The sequence below is a fragment of the Sciurus vulgaris genome (genome assembly GCF_902686455.1).
Source record: "Sciurus vulgaris genome assembly, chromosome: 11".
NCBI lineage: Eukaryota > Metazoa > Chordata > Mammalia > Rodentia > Sciuridae > Sciurus > Sciurus vulgaris.
In genome coordinates this window covers 69946361-69962450 of record NC_136472.1, presented here as the reverse complement: position 1 = coordinate 69962450, position 16090 = coordinate 69946361, and the positions used below count along the sequence as shown (strand labels likewise).

At 38.9% G+C, this 16090-nt stretch overlaps 1 protein-coding gene across 4 annotated transcripts in view; it reads right to left on the bottom strand.

Moving 5' to 3' along the window:
* RNF121 (ring finger protein 121) overlaps window positions 1-16090 on the bottom strand; it is a 60882-nt gene that overhangs the window by 4964 nt on the left and 39828 nt on the right. For 3 of the 4 annotated variants that reach the window (XM_079104855.1, XM_079104856.1, XM_079104857.1), the window contains 3 exons: window positions 11862-12016; window positions 9637-9744; window positions 6221-6341 (listed from right to left, as the gene is read on the bottom strand). In XM_079104855.1, the coding sequence (XP_078960981.1) occupies window positions 6221-6341; window positions 9637-9744; window positions 11862-12016 (384 nt within the window). The remainder of the gene's footprint in view (window positions 1-6220; window positions 6342-9636; window positions 9745-11861; window positions 12017-16090) is intronic. The other variant, XM_079104858.1, reaches the window with a different exon arrangement.

Sequence of the window (16090 nt, the reverse complement as noted above, 5' to 3'; positions counted from 1 at the left end):
TTTTTTATTTTTAATTGCAGTGCTAGGGGTGGAATCCAGGATGTTGCTATGCTAGGCTACACCTCTAGTTCTTTGACCATCCATAAATGTACAACTGAGTGGTATTAAGCATATTCACATTGCTGTGCATCTCCAGAACTTTTTCATCTTGCAAAACTGTAAAATGAATTTCTTTAAATGCCTCCTGAATTTATTACTACGAATTTTTCTATACCTGGGAGGTTGACTAATTGTACTTAGTTCCTTGCATTTTCTTAATTTGGGTTTTTTTTTTTTTTTTTTTTTTTTTTTGTTCTAAGCAACTGCCTCTAAAAAAGTTTTAAGTTTTCCTTATTTCAAAACTGGTTGAGGGGGCTTGGGAAAATAGAACCAGAATCCAGATCCTCTGGCTCCTGCCCTAGACCCACCCACTCCACTGACATTTGCTGAATGCCAAAGAAAGACCAGCTACTCTGCTCCCTGAAAGCCAGTTATCTGATTTGTTTATCAAGAGTGCAAAAGGCAAATTGGGGATGTAGCTTAGGGGTAGATCACTTGCCTACTATGTACAAGGCCCTGGGTTCTATCCCCTATACCGCCAGAATAAGGAAAAGAAAATGCAAAAGGCAATTGAAAGGTTAGCTATAATTAGAGAGCTGTGCCAAGACCTGTGCAGTCTACAAACTGTGCAACTCTCAAAAGCTAAAATCTTGGAATGTTAACATTGTGGGGCACCTCAGAGATCCATTTCTCCAAAGTTCAAAGGGCTCTGGACCCTATCCAAGGCCCTATGGGCAGTTAGTGATAGCTGATTTATTCCTCAGGAAAGACACACTAAGCATCAACTAAGAATGGAAGGTGGGATTTTCCCAGGAAAAATCTGTCCTAGTCTGGGAATACAAGAGGTGCATCACAAAATGTTTGCATGCATATGTGTGTGTGTTTACTTGCTTCCTGAATAAAGAAATGAACAAATGGGGCATGGGATCAAAAGAATGTTAAAGAAAAGCCTTTTCTGGAATGTCTTCTGGCTTAGAATTCCTACATACATCAACTGAGCAGAAATAAGACAGACCAGTGTTTGGGTTCAGTCCTACCACTGAGTCCCTATACAATCATGTGTAGAAAGAAACAGGGCCATTCATTCTGACCCAGGGCCTGTGGGAGTAAAAGAGTTAGGTACATCCCAACTGCGGAAGTAGGTTGCAGTTCTGAGAAGAATTTTACCTCAGTTCATGCCAGAGTTCTACCTCCAGGACACTGGGACAAAGGAAGAAAGGGCAAAGGGAACTTGGATAAGGCACTGACAGTAAAAGGAAAGTACAGAAAAATGTTAGGACCCTGGTTCCCAGAGGTACCACAAGGGGAACAGGAACACAGGGTAAAATCCTCCCAACCATTTCAACAAAGTTATCAGCTAAGCCTGTCAAGTCAGGAAGTCCCCAGCAATCCCATAGTTAAAGAAACCACATAGGATGAGCTTGGATGGGGAGGCACTGATGTCAAGCTGGGCAAGTACAGGGAGGGAGGCAGATTTTAGTTTAACTCAAGAGTCTGATCCTTCATGATCAAGGGTACATGTAGTACAGCAGGATTAGGCAGATCTAATTTTAATCTCCTGTCACTATCTCGGTAACCTTGAATAAGATGCCCAAACTCCTTCTTTTTTCCATTAAAATATAATGAATACCTACTAAGTAACAGTCATAGGATTAGGTTCTTGGAATATAAGGCTGGAAAAACACGACCTGGCCTCAGTCTTCATGGAATCTAGTTAAAAATTTATATTTAAAAATAAATATAAACTATATAAAATAAGAACAAGTCATAAACATGAAAGGGTACAACATGATCAGACTCAAATTTTTAACATATCCATCTGATTTCAGTGGAAGACTGGGTTGGAGATAAGACCAACATGGATTCAGAGAAACCAGCTAGGAGACTATTACAAATTCTTTAAAGGCAACAGATGATGGCACCTGTGCCAAGATCACAGCCTAGGCTAATTTGGTGGCAGTGAAAACTGAGATGTCAAATAGCTGAATAATAAAAGTCTGGAGCTCAACAAAGAGTGTTGGGCTAAAGATCTGAAAACCATAGAAAGAGAAAAGGGAAATACCTAGGCGAATGGTAAAGAAGATGGCTTGAACTATCATGCTAAGTGAAATAAGACAATCCCAAAAAACCAGATGCTAACTCACAATAATTGAGGGGTGGGGGAGTGGGGAGACTAGAAGTTCACTGGATTAGACAAAGGGGAATGAACAGAACGGAGAGGGATGAGAATAGGAAAGAAAGAATGTATCAGACATAACATTCCTATGTTGATATATGAGTACATGACCAATGTTCTCTCCACATCATGTTCAACCACAAGAATGGAAAGTTATATTCCAAGTATGTGTGATATCAAAATATATTCTATTGTCATGTATAACGAAAAAGAACAAATTGGAAAAAAGGATGGCTCAGGTTTGAGCTCAGAGGAACAAATAAAATTTAAAGTGAAAGGAAAGTTGGCAAAGGAAAATGAGAAATATCAAAAGTAAAGAAAACCAAGGCAGAATAAAGTTACCAACAAGGGGTAAAGCTGCTTAAGAAAGGAATAGTTGAGTCAACTGTACCATTAGCTAAGGAGAAGTCCACATAGCACTAATGGCACAGTCATCAGTAACCTGAGTAAAAGTTCTTTTCAAAGCAGGGTATAAGAAGGGGCCACATTAAAATGGGCTACAGATGAATGAAAGGTGATCAAACAGAGACAGGAACTTTTTTTTCTTTCCCAGTACTGGGGATTGAACCCACAGACACTCTATAACTGAGCTACATCTCTAACCCTTTTTCTTTTTTTTATTTTGAGACAAGGTCTCACAGTTCCAGGCAGGCCCCAACTGGTGATCCTGTTGCTTCAATCTCCCAAGTCATTGGGATTACAAGTATGTGCAGCCAAGGCTGGCTAAGATAGGAACTTTCTACAAGTGTAGCTGTGAATGATAGGAAATAAGTCAGTAGACAAAGGAGAAAGTGGGTTAAGGAAAGGATTTTTTTAAATTAAAAGAATGTTTAAAAGGTTAATGGGAAAAGCTGGTAGAGATCAGAGAGGTAAAGAAACTTGCTCAAGTGTACTCAAGTGTATAAAGCCAATTAGATTAGAATTTGAAACTGGGGGTGTCAGACTCCAAACCCCTAGCTCTTTCTATCACTTCAAGTTGTGATGATGAGTAGGCAGTTATTCTTGTTGTGATATAAATTCCCAGGAGGTAAATCGAAGGCACAGCAACTTGCTCAGAACAAAGTGTGAGGGAGGACACATGGCCCAATGCAGCACAAAATATGTGCCACTCCCTTGCCTTCCCAATAACTCTCTCAGAGGAAGAAGTTCCAGAAACAGGCTTATTTCACAATCCTCTACCCTCCACCCCAGCATGACTTTTGTTATAAATGGAAATGGTACTTACTAGCTGTCACAAGCTTATGATTTCACAGTGACCAGATGGAAAGAACAGACTTCATCGAAGGTCCCCTGACTCAATTTAAAGAGTTACTTTAGTTCACATTACGGACTTTTACATGTGAGGCAAAATAAAGAGCTGTTCTACACTAAATAAGGTAATGTAGAATAGTAGAAGGGAATTGAGAATGCTTATGAACACAATTATAAAAACTCATGGTTTCATTTGTAGGAACACTGAAATTAATTAATAAAGGATCTCTTCAGGTCAAACCATTCCCAGAGACAGATGTGCTGCAGACCAATAGATAAGTCAGATCTAGTTCCTAATCTTAGGGTCTGGTTGGGGGAACACCTACAAAATGAACTAAGACTCTCTGGCACAGGTGAATGTACAAAAAAGCCTATGTGACTGAAAATGTGCTTATGAATATACAAAGAAATGTTACTCAACCATAAAAAGAAGGAAATTCTAACATGTGCTACAACATGGAAATACCCTGAGGATATTATGTTAAGTGAAATAAGTCAGTCATAAAAAAGCAAATACTATACTATTCCACTCATGTGAGGTGCCTAGAGTCAGATTCATAGAGACAGAAAGCAGAATGGTATGCCAAGGGCAAGGGTGGGGGAGTTAGCATGTGGCAGAAAAAGAATTTTGGTTTTGCAAGATGAAAAGAGTTCTGGAGGTTGAACATGGGTGTCACACACCTGCACTACCAGCTGCTCCAGAGGCTAAAGCAGGAGGATTACAAATTTAAGGCCAGCCCAGGCAACTTAGTGAGATCCTGTCTCAAAATAAAAAATAAAAAGTCCTGGGAATGTGTCTCAGTGGCAGAGTGCCCTGAGGTTTAATCCCTAGGACTAGGGGGAAAAAAGTTCTGGAGATGGAAGGCAGTGATGGCTGTAGAATAATATACATCATTATAAATGTACCTAATGTCACTGAACTCTACACTTAAAAATGGTTATGATGGTGAATTTTATGTTAAGTGTGTTTTACAACAATTAACAATGGCAGAAGCCCATGTGAAAAGAGACCACATCCAGATAGGAAACTAGAGAACAATTCAGGGCTGGGTCTCACTCTTAACAATGACTAGATCTCCCAAGACTAATTTAGAGTCCCTCAAGAACTACCTTAATCCCTCCCAAGGGCATACTCCCAATGACCTAATGACCTTCCCCTGGATCATGCTTACTGAAGGTCCTGTAAGTTCAACACCATCATACTGAGTACAAGGCCACCTACACATAAATCCTTGGGGGACACACTCAAACTGTAGCAGCTGACTAAAAAATGATCCGATACACTCTGCCTTCAATTTGATCCAGTTTAGAAAAATAAAATTAGCCCCATTATACAGACAAAGTTTTGGCCTAAAATTGTACTTAATGAGTTACCCAAAGTGATGAAAATATTCCTCCTTGGAGTGGGTTTATTTGTCTGGGGTGTGAGGGGATTAAACTAGGATGGGGAGCACTTCTAAGATGTTTAAATAATTATAAAGAGAATGCATTATTTTTACACATAAAAAAACAATAAAATATATTTCCATTTTGGAAAATAAATTAGGGATGTGTACTTGGGTCTCTCAGATTGGCTCTTACTTCACCTATATTTTAAAGTTTGAAGCATCTTGCCATAGTCTGAACCTAGTCCTGCGGTATTTCCTCCTCTGCAAAAGTCACTACCATCCAAACAACTGCCAAGTCACAAACATCAACTCTAATACCAACATTTTGTATTTTCCTTCAATCTCCAGAGTCAAACTATATCCAAGCCCTATCATACATACCTTCAAAATATTTCTGAAACAGTTCACTTCTCTCCCTTTTCACTGTCTCCACCACAATCCAAGTCACCTTTATCTTGCCCATATAACAGCAAAGGTCTCTTCAAGTGGTCCAAACATGTGTACCCCTCTCTAAATATGTTTTCTACCCAGGAGTCAGATGATCTTTGTTTAATGCAAGTCTGATCAAGTCATTCTCTATTTCAGTCTCCCTGTGTCTTTAGTGTAATAATTAAAACTGTTATTTAGCCAACAAGGTTTTTTCTTGTTCAGCTACTATTTCTCCACACACTTCTACCATACTCTCAGCTGAACAACCACTTTAGCCTTAGTTCCTGAAAAATGCCAACACTTCCCCCAAAACAGGACTCATACACATGCTATTTTCTCTACATGAGACACACTTTATCTACTTAACTCCTGCTTATTGTTCAAATCAGTTCAACAGTCACTTCTTCAGGGAGGCTACCTTTGAGCCCTGAGAATAGGTCAAATGTGTCACTACTATATTTGTTCATAGTATCATGAACCCTTCACAATTCTTTAATTAAAGTTGTGATTGTATGCTTATTTGTGTGTATGTTACTTTAATCCCATCTTTTCCACCAAAGACTAAACTTCACTTGCACAAGGACATTTTTTTTTTTTAATACTTTTGTAATTCTAGCACACAGCACAGTGTACAGGTAGGTAGGAGGCACTAAAAAAGTATATGTTTCTAGTAATGCCAAAAAAAGTTTTTGTTGCATGATTGTTAACCCCCTACTGGGATGTTAATAATCTTAAAGTTAAAAATTTCAGGATATATCTGACATCTAGCTTTTCAAACTTTAAGGAAGGAATTTCCCTGCATACTACCCATGTCTTAAAGAATTTCATATGGCTTATCTTATCCCTTAGTGCTTTTCTCTATTCATCAAGCAAGACAGGCTAGTCAGAAAAATTTGGAAGTGATAGGAGACAGTATTAAAAGCACAGGTAAACTCACCCCTATAGTAGATGCCATGTAGTCTGCACACATTTCTGCAAAGTCCCGCTCAAGAACTCCATAGTAAAGACCATAGAAGAGGAGAGAAATGCCAAAGTCCATGGCGTCTTCCGGTTTAATCCTGTAAAGAATGCAACACAGTCAGTAAGGCCTGTCCTGAGATACAACTGCTTTGGATTACTACTTTGGGACTCACGAGGAAGGGTCACTCAAAAGCTAGAGCCAAATGTTGACAAATTATGACCAAATTCTGTTTGCTATCTATTTTTAATATGACCCACTGACATCTTTGAAAAAGTTAATTAGCACTGTGAGCTACAAAGACCAAGCCAGTGTTCCCCTTCTTGCCCCCTTTCCTCACTCTGCTCCCAGGTCATGCTTGCCATGACAGCTGCCTATGGCTGGGGCCTCTCTGTTGGCAACTGCTGGACACCAAATGTTGAAATTTCAGTGTAGAAGTTGGCAAATCACTGAGTTGCTTCACCTTAAGCCAGGTGCCCAAGTTGAAGTGGCTAAGTCCTTCAAAAGAAGGGCAGAACATGCCTGGATCTGGTGTCATAAGAGCAGAAACTGAAAATGATTCCAGTAGCCAAACATCCCCTGCCAGCCTCTTCTGAGACTGTTTCAACTAATGGCAACTGGGTATGTAGTATTCCCCACCTTCCACCTGAGATGTGCCTCAAACCCGTAGGCAAACAGGGTAATGGAAGGTAAGTGTTTTCTATCTTGGTATGTAAGTACTTACATAATATTCTAGATTTTTTGCCCATTGTCCCAAAGAAACTAAAATGTTTAGTATTTGGCCCTTTACAGAAAAAGTTTGCCAAACACAGATAAAAAAAAAAAAAGATAAAATTAGTAAATATTTAGAAACCAGCTACCATAAAAATTTAGTTGCATCTAAACATATTCTGCATAATGTCATCAAAGTTAAATTTTGGTCCAATTCTATTTATCAAGAATAAAGATCTTCTTTATACTATTAGGAGGTTTCTTTTAATAATCCCCAAAACTAAAAGTTTGCAACCCTGAGTCTATAAATGTTATGGAGAACTATCTTAAAATATGTGTACAAAGTACATGTACTCAGAGTCATAAATTATATTCATCATAGAAAGCTGAATTTGTTTATCAAACTTGTAACCCACTAAATAGATTCATGGATTTTACACCAATTACCATAATCAGCAGTATAAAAATGGTCAAGATTTTCAATTCTGTTTTCCTCTTTGTACAGTTTAAGCAAGTAAAAAGAACCAACTATAGAAAAAATACCTTTCAGCCAGGCACAGTGGTGGACTCCTGTAATCCCAGTGGTTTGGGAGGCTTAGGCAAGAGAATCGTGAGTTCAAAGCCAGCCTCAGCAAATCAGTGAGGCCCTAAACAACTTAGTGAGACCCTGTTTCTAACAAAATATAAAAAAAGGCTGGGGATGTAGCTCAGTGGTTAAGTGCCCCTGGGTCCAATTTCCAGTACCAAAAAAAAAAAAAGAACCAGAAAAAGAAGAAATACCTTTCAAACAAAATTCAGAATCTTTGTTTACTTCATTTGTTTTTGTTTTTTTTTGACATAGGATCTCACAAAGTTGCCTAGGCTGGCCTTGAACTTGCAATCCTCCACCTCAGCCTCCCACATAGCTGGGACTACAGGCATGCACCACGGCATCCAACTATCTGAATTTTGACTTGTATTTTTAACCACACAGGTTAGGAAGATACCTGGAAATATCTTTGTTTTCTTTTGATGAGATGTGTTAGACTCTACAGTGATGAATTCCTCTAAAATTTTCTGGAGCCTGTTTATTCTTTCAGCCTGTATTATCCCTGGAAGAAAGGATTCCATGGGTATCCTCTCACTATATAAAGTAATACTTATTTTTACTTATCCTAATATAAACTCCTTTTGGTTTCAAGGATAGTCCCACCTATAGTGTACTGGGTCAGTGGACTTCCCATCCATGAACCTAAATTTGAATCCTAAATCCCCTTAGCTTCAATGTACTGTCCCAGGCTTGGGACTCCCTTTGATAAACAGCCCAGTTGTCATTACTTCATCTAGGAAACCACATTTCCACACTCTTTTGACCTAATAACTCATTGCCCACTCCAATTTCCAAGCTAGGAATTTCATGGCTTCTGCCTCAATTGGGGGTGGGAAGACCTGTAAACTGATAAGAGAGCTTTCAGAAAGCTTAGAACAAAATAAAGCAATAGGCAGAATCTCATCCCTAGAGATACACACAAGAAGTTACATAGCTGTGCTATCTGTGATAGTGGTACATTGAAAATAACATAAGTGTCCAAAAATGGCACAGGACTTAAATGTCCACAGGCTAATTTCTTAGAACTGCTTCCTCATAAGTCTGACAAAGGTGGAATGTCATCTGTTACAGACAATGCCACATGTGTATTAAACCTGACCTGTGATTGGTATACCGCATCTGGGATATTCTTGAAACTGGATGTGTTCTTGGGGGGATGGGGCTCACAGACCAAGGAGGCTCCCACATCCATCAGTATTAACTGATTCCATCATACCTGAGCTCTGGGACTACTGTGAAGACTCCTGCAAACACTGTCCTCCTGGGTTTCCTATTTTGTATCCTTCTAAGTGGATCTGTTTCCAGGTGTGGCCAACTGTGGTCACATGTGTTCAACTGTCTAGCCCAAAGATTGGTAAACCTTTCTGTTAAGGGCCAGACAATGAATATTTTATGTTTTGCAGTCCATATGGTCTCTGTCACAACTATTCAACTCTAATGTTTCAGGCAAAAAAGCCATAGATGATAAGTAAATGAACTATGTATGACTGGAGCGTGACTACATTCCAATCAAACTTTATTTTACAAAAGCAGTGGTGGGGTTGGGATTGGGGTTCAGTGGTAGAGCGCTTGCCTAGCACATGGGAGGTACTGGGTCCAATCCCAGTACTATATAAAAAAATAAATAAATAAAATAAAGGTATTGTGTCCATCTACAACTTAAAAAAAAAAAGCAAGTGGTAGGTTGATTTGGTCCAAAGACTGTAGTCTGCCAGTCCCTGGTATGGTTGAATTCTTCAGGCAGAGTGGATATTCCAACAAGTAACATGTGGACAAGGAAAATTGTTGTTAGGGAATTATGGGTAACTGGTTATAATCATTATTAAGCTGACTTTTGCTATGATTTCCCACTAAAAGGCATATTTTTGGAAAATATAACCAAAGATTTGAGACTCTGACTTTTTGTATACAAATATTCCTTGCTTTCTGTCAGCACAAATTACAAAAGGCCTGTCATCTCCCATCTCCCCACTGTACCCTATCCCGAGAGTCATGTTCCCTTTGTTAATAATCAAGACTTGCTACAGAAAGAAAGGACATCTCACCAGCCACTCCTCCCCAAACATCAGCAAGACCAAAAGCAAAAATTACTCACTTGAATAATAAGTTAAGACCAAAGAGGGTAAACATGACCGCCATGTAGCCAACGATGCCAGTGGCATAGCTGATTTTATAGATCAACAGGAACCATTTATAAACCAACCTGGAGAAAGGGAATAAAATACTTAGTAGAGTTGATGCAGAGACACTGGCCTCCAGGTCATTAGACCACCAGAATTCCTTATTCTCATGTCAGTAGGGACATCAGTAACTTCAGTTACTGTTCAATGGTGTTCACTTCCTCAACTGTCAAAACATCTTCAGGGAACTACTGCTTTATATTTTCCTGGTCTAGGACCAAGCAAAGGAAAGAGATTCCTAAAAAGAAGTTTCAGTCTCAAAGAAAGGGCACAGTTGACCTAAGACAGCTATGTCATCTCAAATTTAGGCTACTTGGGTGAGGAAGTGAGAACTAATAACTCTTAAAAGATAACAGATGGGGAAGGCTAGTTGTTTTTGTCAGGAAAGAGAATTCAAGGAAAGATAAATCACTGATGGAATTAGCCGAGTACCTTTGTTAAGTCAAATCATCACTTTGAGATAAGTTTTACTTCTTTGTAAAATGGGGAAAAAACACATTGCTTTTCTCACCTCATTAACATAGCCCGTTTCTTGGTACAATATACTCATTAAAAACTGAGTGTGAAGAAATGAGGATGTTTATAAATGTGCTTTGAAACTGTAGAGCACTAACAAATGTTAGTTATTACAAAAGATTTCCATATTATTGACATATTTTAAAAATCATTTCAGAAGTCAATGCTGTTTGTCAGTTGGTGGCTCTTAACATTTTGTTTTATTGCACTTGTTCTTTATATCACCCTATAAGAAGTAGCAATTATTCCATTTTTAGGGTTGAAGAATTCAAGGCTCAGGAAGGTGAGATCATAGTGCTAACAAATAACAGTGCTGGGAGTTCCAATCCATATCCATCTGGCTCCAAGGCCTGTACCCTTTATAACAGTCCTAGAGAAGGGTCAGAGAGGGACTTCTAGATCACCAACTTCACCTTGTATAATGAAACTCTGAAGACCAGAGAAAAGTGTACAGTAAAGTGGAATGTAAGAAGCACAGAAAGAAGCAATTTGCAGCTTGGAAATCATTTTAAGTCAGATGGTCCCAACTTTGAGGCTGGCCAGTTCCCCTGCTAGGCTGTCCTGGACCTGTGCACACCTCTCATAGCACTTACCAGCTGCACTGCCACAGGTGCTTTCTCCTCCAATAAACCGAGTACTCCTTGAGGGCAGGGACCATGTCTTATCCAGTTCTGTATCCCCAGCGCTCAGTACAGGGCCTGGCACATAGCAGGTGCTTATTGAATGAATGAATGAGAAAAACTCTTTTTCTGTTGAGTAAATGTTAAATGACCTCACAAGCTGGTTGGGAGGATTAAACAAGAAAGGCATTTGGATAAAGTACAAAGAAGTATACAGGTAGCAGCTCTTTGTAATCCAAAAAAGAAATACTGTTTATTGGAAAATTGCAAATTAGCTGATTCATTCATTCAACAAAAATTTATAGAGTAGGCTACTATGTGCCAGGACCTTTGGCAAGGCCTGGATATACAGTGACCAACAAAATGGATATGGTTCCTGATCTCATACATACAGTTCAGTGGTGGAGATAGATGCTCAATATAATATTTCATTATAAATTATGATAAATTCTATGAAGGAATACTATAGGGCCTTATGAGAGAATATAATGGAAAAATCTAATTTAGAGATCAGAAGGGTTCACAGAAAATAACATTTAAAATGAAATCATAAAGATTACCAGTACTTGGTTTTTTTTCATGGTACTCAGGATTGAACCCAATGGCACTCTGCCACTGAGCTACATCCTCAGTTTTTTTGTTTGTTTGTTTAATTTTTGAGACAGGGTCTTGCTACGTTACCCAGGCTGGCCTTGAACTTGCAATCCTGCCTCAGCCTCCTGAGTAGCTGGGATTGCAGGCATGTGCTACCACCACGCCCCACTATTTGCTCTTGATATAAAGAGACCTTGATATAACCATAAAGTAATCTAAGAAAATATCTGGGGTTTGAATCTGAGACTAGGAGCATAAGTCTCCCAATCAGCTTGTTTTAGAGGGGCCCCACACCAAATTCTTTTGGTAAATAAAAACTGCAATTTCTTGTCTAAACCCATCTTCCTCCCATGCATTCTAACACATTAACTTCAGGAAGCCCAAGCTCTTCCCACTTCCTAAACTCTCACCTTGGAGTTGTCTGAACTAGAGGTTTTCGTGTGGCTCGGAAGGTAACGAAGGCTGTGACAGCAGAGAAGAAGATCCAGATCACTAGGAACCTCCACCAGTGTAGCTTCACTGTGAAATAGAGGGGAACAACCCACATCTGAAAGAGGGTCACCATCTGAAACACAAACACAAGCACTTCAGCTCTAGCCAGCTCCCTCTGCGACTCTACCTGCAAGTGCAAAAAGCTTGTTTTCTGTTTTAGCCTGATCCTAATTCCACATTTCCAATTTTGAATAAAGGCAACCCCATTAGTGATCAAAGTTAAAAACCTGGAACCATGTCTGCCTCCTCCCTTTCATCCCTCACTCAACTGTATCTTTTTTGTTCGTTTGTTTGTTTGTTTGTTTGTTTCAGTACCAGGGACTGAACTCAGGGACACTCAATCGCTGAGCCACATCCCCAACCCTATTTAGTATTTTGTTTAGAGACAGGGTCTCACTGAGTTGCTTAGTGCCTCACTTTTGCTGAGGCTGACTTTGAACTCGAGATCCTCCTGCCTCAGCCTCCAGGTCGCTGGGATTACAGGTGTGCGCCACAGCCTGTATCTTGAATATGTTCTTTCCACTTGAGCTCTTGCTGTCTCTTGACTGGCTGAGATAGAATGAGCAACAACTTCTTTGTTAGTACCCATGTATCCAGTGAGGACAGAATGGAGGGGGAGATAACAGTGTAAGGGCATCTCTTATCACTCTCTATGCCTTTAAGTTAAATTGTTCCCCTGGGCTAAGATATCCTTCCCACCTTCCTTTTTGCCTGATAATATCATATCCAAGATATACAAAGAGCCTTCAGTCTCCTTTCCAGTCAGAATTAGTCATGATTTCTAGTTTCCCAAAAATATTTTCTTTTCTACAATCATTACAGTGCTTACCCAGATAATAAGGATGGTTTAGAATTCATTTGCTACCTGAATATAAACTTCTTAACGGCAATGACTTGGCCATATTCATTCATTTCCTTAAAGTCAGTAAACTGGGTGGCATACCATAGGCCCTCAATAAATTTGGATAAATAAATAAGAAGAAAATAAAACTAGATTGGAGTAAGACTTCCTAAGATTGAGACACACTTGTTTAAAGAGTGCCTTTTTAAATTTACCTTTCTTCAGAGGTTTACCTTATACTTATTAGCTCAAGCATTACAAATACATAGAATAATTCTAATTCTACAAGTTTGGAGTAATCTCCAATCTTTTGCTCTCCAATGCCTCCTAACTCCCTTCCCCAACTATCCTGTCACTCTTCTCAGGTGAGCAATAGATAATAAAAAAAAAAAAAAAAAAGTACTTAATGGAGGTTTTCTTCCAAATAGAAGACACCAAATAAAGTGAAAAGGCATTAAAAATAAAAAAAAAATAAAGTTATAAAAAAGTAGTAGTGTGTTTCCTGATGTTCCATAGTAAACTAAAAAGTATATGTCCTTGGGAATTTCTAGACCAGTGAAATCCAACTGAAATATAATGCAACTCACATAAATCATTTAACAATTTTTACTAGTTACATTTTTAAAAAACCAAAAAGAAACAGGTGATATTAATTTTAATATTATAGCTTATTTAACTCAGTATGTCCAAAATATTATAATTTCAACATGTACAAAATATTAAAGTTATTTTTGGGGGGCTGGGGAATGAACTCTGGGCCTTGAACACACTAAGCACAGTGCTCTACCTCTAAGCTATACCCACAGCCCCAAAATATTAAACTTATCAAAGAAATATTTTACTTTTTTATACTTTTAAATCTGATGTATATTTCATATTTACAATACACTTCAAGTACTCAACAGCTAGGTGTGACTAGGTGGCTAATGCTGGATGGTGCAGCGTACAGCTTCTTTTGTGTTTGGTTGTCTGTAGCTATCATTCCCTCACATATTGCTTCTGTAGCAAGAAAATGCCTGAGTTTTTTAAGCTATTTTACAGATAAAAAGAAAAGGGGGAAAAAGGTAAGAAAAGAATGGTGAGCAGAACCACTCTGCTTTAGAGTTTCCCATTCTGTGGGTCAAAGGGTGCTAACTGCTGGTCAGTGAGCCATGCAAGCTACAGTAACAATTCTACTGCATTGGAACCCACAACTGTTCCTTCAAATGAAGCACTCTAGAATATTCTGGTCTTACATAAAAAGTATGGATGCACTAAGATCCAAGTGGCTTTCTAGGAGACACTGGGAAGAAACCAGGAAAATATGTCACAACAACCAACTACAGATAACTAGGGGGACAAGCAACCAGAATCATGTTCCTAAAAGGGAGGAGGAGGTCTTCGTTCTTCATACTGTTTGCTTAAACAGGCTCATGGAGTCGTTAACTAGACAGTAGGCCCAGAGACTAGAGAAGAATTAAGTCACATTAAGAATTAAGTCTGGTTACATTTGTCCTGAGAAAGAACAGAAATTCCTGGTCCTCTACCAGCTTTTATAAAAAATGGCCTGCCTCTAATAGCCTTTTCCACATTGCCCATCAGTTATCTACAGCATGTTCCAACGGGGCATCTGAGGTCAAGATAATTTTCTCCACACAAGCTGCAGCTCTATACGTTTTAGGTGAGGTAAGAGGCAAAGAACCTGGATTATATTGTGAGTTGGACAAAGACATAATTTAGGAGTTACGTCTGGGTATTGGTACAAAAGGAATAAAAAATCTTGCCTTATTTTTAAACTATCAGGCTTGAAATTTTAGGGTGAAAAAGTCACTCAAATCACAAATCAAAGAGAGAGAAAGAAAATAGGAGAGGAGGAGAAAGACAGGGAAAGAGAGGAGAGAGAGGGAGAGAAGGAAAGAGGAATTCAGAGATGGAATTAAGCTCCTTGAAGCCAGATGGCCAGTGGAAACCAGCAGACCTGAATTCTAGTTCTGTTCTGCCTCCAATTCATCAGGTACCCCAAGGAGGTCCTTTCCCCTTGAAGGAAGGGTTTTTAGCTTGATTCTCAAACCCCTTCAAGTTTTAACATCTGAAAGTACTGTTAAGCAGCCCTGTATATTAGACTTCCTGGGAAAGTGGAGACATAATATTTACTGGCATTTTGTCTAGTAAATAAGTTTAAACTTCATTAAGAAAGGCATTTTTAAAGGCAAAGGCAGCCACTCTGGTGCCACCTGGTGGCGATACTCATGTAGACAACAGTTCATTTAAATGCTTGTACCTAATGCTATGCAAAGCACAAAATAATAGGACGCCTTGCCCTGACATCTCTTTCGAGGAATAGGGTGATGGGACATAAACACATGAATGAGGCAGTCATGCAAAGGATCAAATACTGACATGGGAGTTCAAAGGAGAGAGGCAGCAGAATGTGCAGGAACCTAGTGTATCAGGGAAGATTTTCCAGAAGTGGCAGAGTTCTAGTTGGTTCTGAAGGAGGCCTGGATTTGGGCAGGTGGAGAGAGAAAACAAAAACTATTTCTACTTTCTCTGAATCTGAAAATATGAAGTTGAAACAAAAGACAAGCCTGAAACCAATTCAGATTCATGCAGCAAACATTTAGTGGGGGATGATCCCAGCTTTTCTGACAGATGATAAAAATTAGCAACATTCCACTTATCTCTCCACAAAGCTCAACAGCACAGAAGATGAAATTAGATGCTAACAGTAAGACCTTGTTCATATTTGATGGGACTGCCTTTTGATTTAAGTTGAGAGGGTACCATCACCAGAATGTATATTGGTAAAGATGAAATTGACACCTCATAATTATTTCTAATCCATGTGAAGAAAGACAATTTTCAGATCCCTTTAATCTTAGAGGAACTAGAATTCATAAAATGAGTTTCCTGGGCACACACTGCCTTGCAAGTCTTTCCTAGCATGTAACTTTCAGAATTCTCATCTCATCACCTCTACATATCCCCATGTCGTAGGCAGAGATCACCTACCATGGTTGAAAAGGAATATTGTGAATAAAATGAAAACTATAAGTCCATGTAACGGAATTAAAAAAGAGACAGTTAACAGAACAATCAACTTGAAAAATGCTGAAAAACGAACTGAGGTCACTTAGAGAAAGTGTCTATAATGTGTTCTGTGGCATTGCTCTATATTTTCATGAACAGTTTGGATGAAGAACCTGCTTACCAAATTTTGGACAGCACAAAGTTTAGGATGGGATAGGGTGGGGGTAGGACAAAGAGAGAGGGAGTAAACACAGAAATAAAAGAAATAAGCCTAAAAATGAATAAAGTTTATTTCCA